This window comes from Canis lupus, chromosome 3, assembly GCF_003254725.2.
Source record: "Canis lupus dingo isolate Sandy chromosome 3, ASM325472v2, whole genome shotgun sequence".
Taxonomy (NCBI): Eukaryota; Metazoa; Chordata; class Mammalia; order Carnivora; family Canidae; genus Canis; species Canis lupus.
In genome coordinates, this window is record NC_064245.1 from 73,264,186 (window position 1) to 73,278,640 (window position 14,455).

General features: G+C 39.9%; 1 protein-coding gene across 23 annotated transcripts in view; it reads right to left on the reverse strand.

The window, feature by feature from the left end:
* WDR19 (WD repeat domain 19) overlaps positions 1–14,455 on the reverse strand; it is a 176,404-nt gene that overhangs the window by 86,885 nt on the left and 75,064 nt on the right. For 11 of the 23 annotated variants that reach the window (XR_007409958.1, XR_007409957.1, XR_007409956.1 and 8 more), the window contains exons 32-36: positions 14,049–14,130; positions 12,172–12,322; positions 10,982–11,105; positions 10,110–10,186; positions 9,677–9,801 (exon numbers count right to left, since the gene is read on the reverse strand). Coding sequence is in view for 9 of the 23 variants with exons in the window: in XM_025437616.3 (XP_025293401.3) it covers positions 9,708–9,801; positions 10,110–10,186; positions 10,982–11,105; positions 12,172–12,322; positions 14,049–14,130 (528 nt within the window). In the remaining 14 variants the exon portion in view is untranslated. Of the gene's footprint in view, positions 1–2; positions 8,509–9,676; positions 9,802–10,109; positions 10,187–10,981; positions 11,106–12,171; positions 12,323–14,048; positions 14,131–14,455 lie in introns of those variants that run through there. The other 12 variants (XR_007409963.1, XR_007409962.1, XR_007409959.1 and 9 more) reach the window with 3 other exon arrangements.

Below are 14,455 nucleotides of genomic sequence, written 5' to 3' on the forward strand. Positions count from 1 at the left end.
AGAAAAAAAAAAAAAAATCACATCTTAGAAGTGTTTCACGTAACTGGCATGAATAAAGCAAAGCTGTATTGAAGTTTTTGCTCATTTCTGGAATGTGAAGCAGAATGACCATATTCACGTTGGAAACTGCTGGTCTATTATCAATATTGAGTTTAAATCTTGGCCTTGACTGAAATTGTACAGGCAAGCTGTTGGACTGTTACTATAAAGTGAGGGTGGTGATAATAGCTACCTTACTGGAAAGAATGGGAAAATACAAGGTAAGTGCTCAGCAATCCGTGAAGATTTTCTTGAAATTAAATGGTCATTAATGATTCCTTGTCTAAGAGGAGTCCGTGAACAGCTGTTCCAACCAGTACTCCTTATACAGTAAGACATTTATAGTGACTTCTTCAAAAGATGGTGCATAATCATAACTTTCTGAAGCATAATCTGTAATTTATATGAATCATGGGTCTAAGCATCTACAATAATGCAGGGATACTGTTTGGAGAGAGTGTATGTAGGATTAAAAACACAAGAAAGATCCTACTTTGGCAGAATTGCATATTATCCTCATGCAGATACTGGTTACAAACTTGGGACAAAATATAAGTATTCAAAGGCATTGGAGAGCAACCAAAAGCTGGTAGAAATTGGAAAAGGTGTCAACTCTTGAAAAAAACAGAAGTCCGCTGGGTAAGATTCATCTTCATATGTGCTTGCACCTGAGGGTAAGTCTATGACTTACTAGCTCAGACTCAGAGAAGAGACTTTGGATCTGCCAGAACTACTGAAATGTGAAGGAGAATATCCTGAAAAGAGCACTGCCCCCCCCAAATCTGCATATAAACTCCACGTAAACCCTTTTGAACTTCACAGGCTTATTCTGGACTAGAAGCAACACAGTTCCATGTTGTAGGGAATGCCATGTGTTAGGAAACCGAGGGCTGTTTCTAGGATATGAAGGCCTCAGTACTCTTGACAGTAAAGAATGGAATTCCATCAACAAACAGGCTAGACAAGAACCTCACATTAGATTGCAGCTCCAACCAACTGCAGCCTTGTGAGACCTTGAACGGAAGACTGCTAAGCCACGCCTATATTGCTGATCCACAAACTGTGAGATAGGTTCTGGTTCAAGATGGCAATGTAGGAAGATCCTGAACTACCTCTTCCCGTGGATGCAGTGCATCTATAGCTACATATAGAACAAGTCTCTGAAAGAGAGCCAGAAACTAGCTGATCAACTCCTGTACATCAGATGAACAAGAAAACACCCAAATCAAAATGGCAGGAGAGGGTGAGAAAATCTTGCTGTAAGCCCCACCCCCAGGATGATGACACCCAACCAGGAGGGAACTCAACAACTCCTAACTTCTCCCTGAGGGGTAAAGGATCTGGACCCCACATTTGGTGTCCTGACTTTTAAGACTACCACCTGAGAGATGGGCCTCCCACACCTACCTCTAGCTTTAAAAGGCAATGGGCCTTGTATCCATGAGTAGAGGACATAGCAAACTGAAAAACAGTTCAAAACGAGTTCAAGTGATCCCGTGGCTAATCCCCCAAGGCCTAGCTCAGAGGCAGCAGACTGAAATGCATCCAGTCTGTGAAAAAGGCCTAATAATCTTAAAAGCTTTGACCTGAAGGGCAGGCTTCTAATTTAACACATACTTAGGGGCTAACTGCAACACACTGCAGAGTCTAGCAGGCACCATCTTTGTGTTCTCTCTCTGCCTTGTGCCAGGTGGCCAGTATCTCTCAGGAACTTGTGCACAAGTCTGGCACTCCAGTTTTTACAGCTGCCACCCAGGGGACACCCCTTAATCACCTAGCTCTGGTGGCCAGTGGGGCTTATGTTTGCAAATCCAACTGGACTGTCACAAACAGTTCTTAACAAGCTAATCTGCCAGAGCTTAATGCAGAGGCAGCAGACAGAAATGCCCAGTCTTCCCACAAAAGAGGTTTATTTGCTTATCCTAATAACTGTAGGTCCAAGTTGCAGTCAGCCTGCATGTAGGTACTGACTGATTCCCCCCCCTTTAGGATGCTGACAGGTCTTGGCATACCCTCAACTACTGGGAGCAACTATGAACAAAGAAGAAAGAACCAGGATAGTGTTGAATGGCTAGGCTTACTTCCTACATGAGTCCACTCCAAGATTGGGGGAGGTGGCTGTTTTAGCTAATGCATAGAAACCAACACAATCAGTGAAAATGAGGAAACAGTTCCAAATGAACAGGTAAAACCTCAGAAAAAGACCTTAACAAAATGGAGATAAGTGATTTACATGATAAAGAGTTTACAATGGTCATAAAACAATTCGTGAAGAAAGTACTAAACAAATCACAGAACTTGAAGAATACCACTGCTGAACTGGAAAATACAAAGAACGGTTCAGTAACACTAAAACAGAAAGGATCAGTGAACCTGAAGACAGGTCCATGGAACTCCTCTAATCACAGCAAAAAGATAAAAAAAAAAAAGAAAGTGATTACAGCTTAAGGGATTTATGGGATAACATCAAGCCAACCAATTTTCACATTATATGCGTCCTTAAAAGAGACGAGAAAGAGGGTGAAAATTTCCCGAAGGAAACAGACCACCAAATCCAGGAAACCGAGTTCCAAACAACAGGAACCCCAAAAGACCCACAGCAAGACACATTGTAATTAAATTGCCAAAAGCTAAGGGAGAGAAACAACTTGTTATATACAAGGGAACCTTGTAAGACCCTTAGTAAATTTTTCAGTTAGAAACCTTTGCAGACTGGAAGACAGTGGCATGGCTGCTGAACGAAAAGTAATGTGAACCAAGAATACTCTACCTGGCAATGGTGTCCTTCAGTATTGAAAGAGACAGTTTTCCAAACAAGGAAAAGCTAAAGGAGTTCATAATCACTAGACCAGCCTTACAGGAAATGTTAAAGGTGCTTTAAACTGTTTAGTAAGAGGAAAACCTATGAAAATATGTATCTGAATATTTAAAGGTTAATATATAAATTCAGAATAATCTTATATTGTAATGGTGGGTTAATCACCTACAAAAGTAGTAAAATAACCATAATGACAACAGTTTAATGGACCCTCAAAATGTTAAAGATATAAACTATGACATCAAAAATAGAACGGGGGTAAAAATGTAGAACCTCAGAATTTACCAGCTTACAATAGGTCTAATGTAAGCCTCATGGTATTCACAAAACAAAAATCTACAGTTGATACACAAAATATAAAAGTAATCTAAGCATATCACTATAGAAAACAAATCATAAAGAGAGCAAGAGAAAAAAGGAACAAAGGAATTACAAAATTTCCAGAAAACAAAAGTGGCAGTAAGTCCATATCTGTCAATAATTAAATGCAAATGGGCTAAATCCTCTGATCAATAGAGTGGCTGAATGAATGAAGAAACCATATCCATCTGTCTTGCTGCTGACAGGACACAGTTTTAAGGACAGACACAGATTGAAAGTGAAGGAATGGAAAAAGATAATCCAGGCTAATGGAAGCCAAAACAAAGCTGGAATAACTATATTAGGCAAAAAAGGTTTTTGAAAGGAAGACTAACCAGAGACAAAGAAGGTCATTACATAATAAAGAGGTCAACACAAAAGTGAGTATAACATTTGTGTATGCATCCAACATAGGAGTATCTAAAGATATAAAGCAGAAAGTAACAGGTCTAAAGGGAGAAAAAGCAATTATAATAGGGGCAGGGGCAGACAGTGGATAGATCATCCAAACAGAAAATCAATATAATGAAACAGTGCACTTAACAGACATTTACAGAACATTTCATCCAAAAGCAGAATACACAGTTTTAAGCACACATGAAATAATCTCCAGGACAGATTGTAGGTTAGGCCACAAAAACAAGTCAGTAAATTTAAGAAGACTGAAATCATAGCAAATATCTTTTCTAATCACAAAGATATGGAACTAGAAGTCATAAAAAGAAAACTGGAAAATTAAAAAATAGTGGAGATTCAACAACATGCTGGAACAATCAGTGGGTCAGAGAAGAAATCAAAAGAAAAAACATACCTTGAGACAAGTGAAAATGGAAAGACAACATACCAAAACTTAAGGGATGCTGCAAAAGCAGTTCTAAGAGGGGAGCTCATAGCAATTAGTGCCTATATCCAGAAACAAGAAAGATCTCAAGTTAAACATATCTTACTTTATACTCCAAGGAAAGAGAAAGAGAACAAGCTAAGCCTAAAGTTAACAAAAGCAAGAAAATAAAGAGCAGAAATGAAAGACACTAAAAAGACAATAAAAGAGCAATAAAACTAAGAGCTAAAGAAAATAGATGAAACTTGAGCTAGACTTAAACAGAAAAGAGATGTTACAACGGATAACAAATACAAAAAGACTACTATGAACATGGACAAATGAAACAACTTAGAAATGGAGTATTCCTAGAAACGTAGAACCTTACAAGACTGGATCATGAAGAAACAAAATCTGAACAGACCAATTACTAGCAAGAAGATTAAATCTGTAATCAAAAAGCCTCCCAGCAAACAAAGTCTAAGACCAGATGGCTTCACTGGTGAATTCTACCAAACACTTGAAGCATTCATATCAATCCTAAAAATAATCTTCCAAAAAACAGAAGAGGAGGGAACACTTCCAAACTCATTTTATGTGGCCAGGAATAGTCAGATACCAAAACCAGACAAGGATACCACAATAAAGAAAATTACAGGCTAATATCCCTGATGAAAATAGATGCAAAAATCCTAAGCGGTCTACTAGCAAACTGAATTCTTTTTTGTTTTTTTTTTAAAGATTTTATTTATTTATTCATGAGAGACACAGGCAGAGAGAGAAGCAGGCTCCATGCAGGGAGCCCGACGTGGGACTCGATCTCAGGACTCCAGGATCACGCCCTGGGCCGAAGGCAGGCGCTAAACCGCTGAGCCACCCAGGGATCCCAACAAACTGAATTCAACAATGTTAAACGGATCATCTACCATGATCAACTGAGATTTATTCCAGGGATGCACAGATAGTTTAGCATCCACAACCAATCAGTGTGATTGGTCACATTAATTAAATGAAGAATACAAATCATATCATCTCAGTAGATACAGAAAAAAGCATTTTAACAGTATTCAACATCCACTGATAAAAGCTTAACTAAAGCGGGTACAGAGGGAACATCCTCAACATAACAAAGGGCTTGGCTTATAGGGTAAGCCCACAGCTGTCATCCTCCTCAGTGGCTAAAAGCTTTTCCTCTGAGATAAGAAGATAGATGCCTACTCTTGCACTTTTAATGAAACATAATACGAGTCCTAGAGCAGTTAGGCAAGAAAAAGAAAAGGCGTTCCAATTGGAAAGGAAGAAGTTAAAGTGTTACTATTTGTCGGTGACATGATATATAGAGAAAACCCTAAGGACCACTAAGAAACTGTTAGAGCCTAATTGAATTTAGTGAGTTGCAAGATACACAATATACAAAAGTCTGTTGCATTTCTATATACTAATAACTATCAGAGGTTAATAATCCCATTTACAATTGCATAAAAAAGAATGTATAAATTTAACCAAGGATGTGGAAGACCAGTGGAAGTTTTTGCTGAAAACTGTAAGACATTGATGAAAGAAATTAAAGGCAAATAAATAGAAAAATATTCTGTGCTCACAGATTAGAAGAATTAAAATTGTTAAAGTGTTCATACTACCCAAAACAATCTACAGATTTGATGCGGTTTCCAATGATGTTTTTCACAGAAATAAACAATCCTAATATTTGTATGGAACCATGAAAGACCCTGAGTAGCCAAAGCAATCTTGAGAAAGGACACAACTGGAGGCACATTTCCTGAAACTATATTACACAGTTATAGTAATAAAAAATGGTATTGGCATAAAAACAGTAAGTCACAGGCAGCCCGGGTGGCTCAGTGGTTTAGCGCCGCCTTCAGCCCAGGGCCTGATCCTGGAGACCTGGGATCGAGTCCCGCGTCAGGCTCCCTGCATGGATCCTGCTTCTCCCTCTGCCATTCTCTCTGTCTCTCATGAATAAATAAAATCTTAAAAAACAACAACAACAACAATAAGTCACATAGTAGATGTGAAGATCAATGGAACAGAGAGCTCAGAAAAAAAAAAAAAACTATATATGGTCAGTTAACTTGTGACAAAGGAGCCAAGAATATATAATGGGGAAAGGAGAGTCTCTTTAATAAATGGTGCTGGGAAAACTGGAGCACTAGGTCACACCATACATTAAAATCAACTCAAAATGAATTAAAAACTTGAACGGAAGACCTGAAAGCATTAAAACTTCTAGAAGAAAAGATAGGGGGTAAGCTCCTTGACATTAGTCTTGGTAATGATTTTTTGGATTTGGCAGCTAAGCAGATATAAACAAGTGAGACTACACTGAACTAAAAACCTATGCAACAAAGAAAACCATGAACAAAATGAAAGGGCAACATATGGATTGGGAGAAAATATTTTTAAGTCATAGATCTGATAAGGGGTTAATGTAAAAAACTCACATAGTTCAATTAAAAATGGGCACCGGATCTGAATAGAAATTTCTCCAAACAAGATACACAAATGGTCAACAGGTACATGAAAGGGTGCTGCTGCTAAATATCACCGGTTATCAGGGAAAGGCAAATTAAAACCACAATGATATATCACCTCACACCTGTTAGATGGCTATTACCAAAATGACAAGAAATCACAAGTGTTGGCAAGGATGTGGAGGAAAGAGAACCTTTGTGCACTGTTGGTGGGGATGCAAACTGGCAGCAACGGTGGAAAACAGTACAGAGGTTCCTCAAAAAATTAAAAATAGAATTATCATATGGTCCAGCTGTTCCACTGTTGGGTATTTATCTGAAAAACAAAATCACTGTCTTGAAAAGATATCCGCACCCCCTTGTTCATTTTGGCATTATTTACCATAGCCAACATAAGAAAACAACCTAAGTGTTCATCTACACTGGATAAAGAAAATGGCACAAGTGTATGCAGTGCACGCACATAACACAGGAATGTTATTCAGCCATAAAAAAGAAGGAAATACTGCCATTTGCAAGAACATGGATGGACCTTGAGGGGAGGGCACTATGGTAAGTGAAACTAGCTAAAGACAATACTGTATAGTCTCACTTATACATACAAAAAAATTGAAATCATAGATAGATACAGAGAATGGTTTGTTGTTGCCATAGGCCTGGGGTGGGGAGTGGATGGAATGGATGAAAGTGGTCAAAAGGTACAAGGTCATAAGTCCTAGGGATGTAATGTACTGCATGGTAACTACAGTTAATCATATTGTACATTTGGAGGTTACTAAGAGATTTAAAAGTTCTCATTAAAAAAAAAATATGTACCTCTGTGTGGCGACGGATGCTAACTTATTGTGGTAAAATCATTTCTGTATAATCATTATGTCATACACACCTAAAACAACTGATGTCAATTATATATCAATAAAGTTGACATAATTAATATATATTAAGATGCTAAATTTGTGATGTTATACAGCCACAGGAAAATTAAACATTCCAATTATAATTTGAGCAAGTTTTAAAAATAGAATTTGACAAGCTGATTCTAAAATTTTATAGGGAGATGGAAAGGATTAAGAGTAGTGAAAACAATCTTGGAAAAAATGATAACATTGTTGGATCCACAGTACCTGATTTAAAGATACACTAGAAAGTCACAGTAGCTAAGATAGCGTAGTATTGCATAGGGGACAAATACATCAAAGGAAAAGAAGAGAGGTCCAGAAATAGATCAATATTTAAAACCTCATTGATTTTCAAAAAAAAAAAACCACCCAAGTAATACAATAGGCAAAGAAGACTTTTCAGCAAATGGTGTGGGAAGACTGGATATCCAGCTGGGGCAGGGGGAATCTCAATCCTCCTCTCAGAGTATAAACAAAAATAATTTCAAAATGGATCATAGACCTACAGCTTCTAGAAGAAAACATACCAGAATAAGCCTGGGACTTGTTAGAAGGCAAATACTTTTTTTGACAGGATACAATAACCATAAAACTTAAAAATGTATAGATTATAATTCATCAAAATCTCATCAAAAGACAGCATTAAGGAAAAGAGTTGGAAAGCCACAGAAAAAAAACTTGAAAAATATATCTGACAGACTTATATCTAGATACAAATAAAAGAAGTTTTACAACTCAATAACAAAAAGACAACCCAGTAACAATGGGGAAGAACAATCTTTTCAGAAAAAGATACTGGGACATGTACATGGCAAAAGAATGGGAGAAGGTATTTGCAAATCACGTATCTGATAAAACACCCATATCTAGAGTCTGTTAAGAATTCTTACACCTAAAAAAAAAAAAAAAAAGAAAAAAAAAAGAATTCTTATAACTCGGGACTCCTGGATGGCTTAGTGGTTCAGTGTCCGCCTTTGGCCCAGGGTGTGATCCAGGAGCCCCGGGATCAAGTCCCACATCAGGCTCCCTGCGTGGAGGCTGCTTCTTCCTCTGCCTGTGTCTCTGCCTCTCTCTGTGTGTCTCTCATGAATAAATAATTTTAAAAAATTATTATAACTCAACAATAAAAAGACAAACTAGCCAGTTAAAAAATGGAGAAAGGACTTGAATAGACAGTTCTCCAAAGAAGATACACAAATGGCCAACAAGTACATGAAAAGATGCTCCAAATCCTGAGCCATTAGGGATATGGAGATCAAAACCACAATGAGATACCACTTCCCACCTACTAGATGATTATAAACAACAAGGCTGACAAGTGTTGATGAGGATGTGGGGGCAACTGGAGCCTTTGTGGGGGAAATGGAAGAGTTGCAGGTGCTGTGGAAAGCAGTTTGGAATGTTCAAGGAACAGCAAAAAGGTTAGTGGGGCTGCTGCACAGTGAGCAGAGGTGGTGGCCAGCAGCCTTTGTTTTTGCACATGTGATTAAAAAATCCCGGGGGGCTTATGAAGGAACTTGCTACACTGCAGGTAGTTGAGAGGACTCACCATGGACTGGGTGACAGGGGTGAGGGTGAGGGGAGTCACACCTAACGACCGGGTTCCCACCGGAGCAGCTGCTTGAGCGGAGCTGCTCCTGACAGAGGGCCAGAGTCCCATTTTAAGCAGGCTAGACTAGATGCCGTGGCAGGGACTGAGCTCCCTGCTTCCCTTTGAAGAGTCTGCCGCATGTGGGCAGGCTTTTGGCTTCCCAGGTAGACACAACATTTCCCTGCCTCCCTTGCAGTATGTGTGGCCACGAGTAAATTCTTGCCAATGGAATGCAAATTGAAGGGGTGTGTGCAGCTCTCATGTGACAAAAAATGAGACTTGGAAAGAGGGATTTTTCAGATCTATGGATGCTAAAAGTTTTATTCAGAATATATATATTCTGAACTTTAAAAAGCTCCATTGTTATTAATTGGCTCTAGTAATGGACTGATTAAAAAGAAGCCCTTATAATTTGATAAAATACATTATAGTTGGAATCCGTGATGCTGCTTGGCCAGAAAGCCTTTGTCACCATGGAGATTGTACACTCTGCATTTTAGCATTGTTTAAGGACATTAAAGTTTTGTTGTCAAGATAATTCAAATCTGACAAGTTACACGATGCACAAAAAGGAGCCACTGCCCGTACAAACTGTAAAACTGTCTACTCTGTGGACCCTCGTGCCCTGGGGAAGTGAGTAGATGGTCTGGCACTTACCTGCACATGCCGCTCACTGCTCCACCTCTGTTCACAGGTACTGGGTACAGTCTGAGATTTTTTTTAGTTGAGCAAAGTTTAATCTTTCTGAACACATAGGACATGTGCTTTCAGTGTTTAACAAGCTGTTTGGGGAGGGAAAGCAGAGTAGATTAAATATGTAATATTCCGTTAGCTTTGGGTTATTCTAATGAGAAAAACAACCATTCCTGTCTATACCTCCTTAGTACATATTCATCACGTGATTTAAGAATTAGGAATATTCAGTCTCATGCAAGATCCTCTTTAAGGAAAATGTTCTTAAAGGTCATAGAAGGTTTGGGTCTTTAGAGATCTATAGGAATATGAATAAGGAGACCTTAGAATAAGTGATTGAATGAAAGGCCTATTTTTGGGGAACTCTGTGTGACTGAATGAAACAATGCACACTTACATCTTAAATTCTGAGTACAGAGCAGGGAAATCGCAATGTGGACACACAGTCCAATCATCTTTCAACATATGTCGACCCTGGAAACAGTACATTTAAGAGTAAAATTCACTGAAAAAAATTCCCGCCATTATTCAATTATAATAAATGTATTAAAATTAAAAGCCAGACCTCTAAATTAGGCGAGTAATAGAGATGGCATCAAACAGACTGAAGCCAGATATCACTTATCAAATTCATGTATAAAAGAATAGTCTTGAATTTTGTGACATCATTACCTAAATTTATTTTCCTTTATAATAAAGTTTAAGATAGTCTAGTGATTAACATATAATCTGGTATTTAAAATTTCCTAATAGGGGGCACCTGGGTGGCTCAGTGGGTTGAGTGTCTGACTCTTGATTTCAGCTCAGGTCATGATCTCAGGGTCATGGGATTGAGTCCTGCAAACCCCGTGTCAGGCTCTAATGCTCAGTGTGGAGTGTGCTTGTCCCTCTCCCTCTGTCCCCACCCCCCAATCAGTCCCTTGATTGTGCTGTCAAATAAAATAAATTCTTTAAATTTTGTTTCTACTAGATAAAATTAATAATAAAAACCACCACTTATTCAGTATGGCCAGTAGTGTACTAAGGCTTCAGACTGTTCTGTCATCAGCCTGCAGTTTATCTCAGTAGGCAGGCATTGTTATGGTTGGACCTAGCAAAGTAAAGCAAATTGCAGGTTATATAGCCAATCAAGTGGCAGAGAAAGGATTTAAGCCCAGGACCATCTGATTGCCAAGTGTGTTTTATACACATCAGGTATTCAAGTGGTCTCCCTCCCCCCACTATGTGTGTGTGTGTGTGTGTGTGTGTGTGTATTATAAACAAACTTACTGTTGCAATGCAATATGGGATGTTATTTTTACATCCAGGACAGAGGAGTTCACACTCTGGGAGAAGAAATTCACAGAATGGACATGGGGTTGTGGCTTCTTCTGTCTCAGATGTATCAGGTCTCCTGTGAGAAAGAATCCTGTGTGACATGCCTGCTTCTTCACAGTCAGAATCTGACACTAGAGATAAGCTCACTGTCAGTCTGCACTCCAGAGCTCCGGGAGGAGGAAGAGGAATTAAGATGGGTCAAACTGTAGCATTATACAGGCACTTGGGGGCTGCAGTTCTTAGCCCATTAAGTGGCAGACAACATGGGTGGGTCTTGCCGTCTCTTCTCTTCCTGTGCCACTGGCGTGGTAAGCCTGCTTCTTCCCGTCTCTCCCTTTAGTGTCCTGAAGCGGTAAAGGCTATGCGGGGCTGTGCAAGAGAACTTTCTGTGACAATGGCAGTGTTCCAATTCTGTACTCTCCAATGCGGTAACCATGAACCACATGAAGCTTTTCATATGGATAGTTTGAGGAACCAAATTTTAAATTTTTTAAAATTTTAATTAATTTAAATTTAAGTTAGGGACGCCTGAGTGGCTCAATGGTTGCGCATCTGCCTTTGGCTCAGGGTGAGATCCCAGAGTTCTGGGATCCAGTCCCAGGTCAGCCCTCCTGCAGGGAGCCTGCTCCCTCTGCTCGTGTCTCTGTCTCTCTTTCTGTGTCTCTCATGAATAAATAAAATCTTTTAAATTTAAGTAGCCACATGTGGCTAGCAGTTACCATATTAGACCTCCTAGTTGTGTAGGAATCTTATGTGGGGGGAGAATGTCTAGCATCTCTTCCAAGCTAGTGCCCAGGCCACAGTGGCACTAAATTGTCAGGGGAGACATGCTCTAGCATTTCCCACCCACCTGACAAGGGAGGAGACTTCTGTGCTCTGGAGGACAAAGCTGGAAGACACAGGGCTCTGCTTTCCTGGTATCAGGACACAGCGGCACCCACCCTGAGCCATGACACTTTGTTTAGGAATCAAATAAATCCTTTTTCAAGTCGTTGTTGGGTTTTCTGCAGCTGGTAGCTGAATACAATTCTAATTGCTACCCCTAATCCATTCTCTTACGGAGCCAGCACATTAGCAGCCATATTGTAAAAAATACGTTTGTAAAATGTGATTAGATAGTAGAACCAGTTGTCACTGCCTACCTGACCATTGCCTCAATCTTCTTTTTGTATTTGGGGTCTATTTTGTTGCGGTACTCGGGCCTCATCAGCATAGCAGCGAAGCTGAAAGCAGAGTTCTTCAGGCCTGCTCTGTGACACTCGATCACAGTAGACGTCAGGATTGGCACAATGTCTGCAATAGAAACGGGACAGCAGAATGTACAGTGCCTCTACTGTCGTGACTCCATCCTCCTTCAGGAGGAAAACAGGATCACAGCTTTCTAAATTTGCTTTTTTCTGGCAAAAAAACAGATATGACCTGTTTGTTGAATGAGGCATAGCAGTGCAGTCACTGCTTATCACAATGTCCTTCCTGTGATGATCTTATGTTTTGCCCTGTGACACCAGGACCTGCACTCCCTTGCTGTCACCTTTTGCATGTATCCTCTGATACCACTGAGATGCATTTTTGCCTTTGACAGGGCTGCCCGTGAATGGTAAGGGAGATTACTAATTTTATGCACTGACCTCTCTACATGTGTCTGTTTCTTCAGGACAGATACCCAGAAGGTGAATTACTGGATCAAACAACATGACTTTTTAAAAAATGCTCCTAGCACAAACTGCCAAATTGCTTTTTAGAAAGGCCATACTGTTCCCCGGAGCAGTCATGAGAGTGCCTGTCCTATTACATGGTACAGAATTATTTTAAAGTCTTTTTCATGTGACAAAAAAGAATACAGCTATAGAAGAGGGGTTGCTGAATTTTGACCTGTGGCCCAAATCTGGCCCCCTGTTTTTGTATAGCTCATGAGCTAAGAATGACTTTTATGTTGTCAAATGGTTGAAAGAAATCGAAGAAGAGTATTGTGACATGTGAAGATTAGATGAGGTTTAAATGTCAGCATCCAAGAAAAATAAAGTTATGCTGGAACACAGCCATGCTCATTCACTTCCGTACGGTTTATGTAAAAATAGTAGTTGTGACCAACCGCTATGGTCCATGAAGCCCCAGACATTGACATCTGTACCTTTATAGAAAGATTTTGTTGACTCCTGTTGTAGAATGTGAGAAAGTCTATTAATTGAATGTTATAATGACGTGTCTTTTAGAATAATGGGACCATATTTATAGCAGCAGTGGCCTTTCATGGTTGAGGACAGAGTCAGACTTATTAGCTAACACTGTGATCTTGGGCAAGTGGTACTTCACTTCTTTTGCCTCAGTTTGCTTCTCTGTGAAATAGGGAAAATAATAATAGTACCCATGGGTGTACTTTTGAAGCTGTTATCCTTAGAAAGATCTGCTTGATCTTGGCTGGCATCTTGGAACTTGGGTTTTGGGGAAGTTTCTGCCATTTCCAGGTAAGAGTGACTCACAGTGCCTAAACTCTTTGTACAAACAATGTGGTTTAAGCCAAACACCTGCTTTCTGGGAGTTTGGAAATTTAGTGCATGCCAAGCAGGGGATGCCTACATACCCAGCCCGCAGTACAACCCCTGGGCATCGAGTCTCTCATGAGCACCTCTGGTAGATACCATTTTATATGTGCTATCACACAACTCACTGCCAGAGGAGTCAAGAGTGTCCTAGGTGACTCCACTTGGAGGGGACTCCTGGAAACTTGCCTGTTTTCCTCCGGACTCTGCCCCGAGTGCCTTTTCCCTTTGCCAATTTGGTTTTTGTATTCTTTTGCTGAAATCAGTCTTAGCCTTCAGCACTACTACTATGTTGAGTTGTGTGAGTCCTAGTGAACTGTCAAACCTGGGGGTGTCTTGGGATCCCATTATACTACTTCCTGGGGGGGTGACTGTGAGGATTAAATAGGTTAATTTATGCAGAGAACAGTGGCTGGCTGAGTTAGTGACTGCTATTAATGCAGAAATATGGATGACAGGCTCTTCTCAACAGTACTTACGTGACGGAAACTTGCTGATGTTGTTGGCCACCCGAATAAGCATACGTGCCCCTTTCATATGATCTCCATTTTTAACGTGAATCTGAAATAAATGATGTATTTTACTAACTGTAAGATATTTTGATTAATCTTAATTCATGCTTTATTCCCTTAGATAATCAACTCCTTCATTATCACCCTGAACAGGGTCGTCCCATGATCCTCACAGCCTTTCTTGGCTTACTGGACTTGGGATTTCTCCTTTATTTCTCCTTCCAGCAGCTGCTGCCTGGCACCATGGCCTCACTGGCCTTACCCCTTCTCTGTGCTCTGCTTTTTACTTTACCCTAGACCACGTGACATGAGTTCAAATCCCTGATCTATCTTTTACTGGCCATCGTTGGAGGGTTAATAATACCAACTTTGCC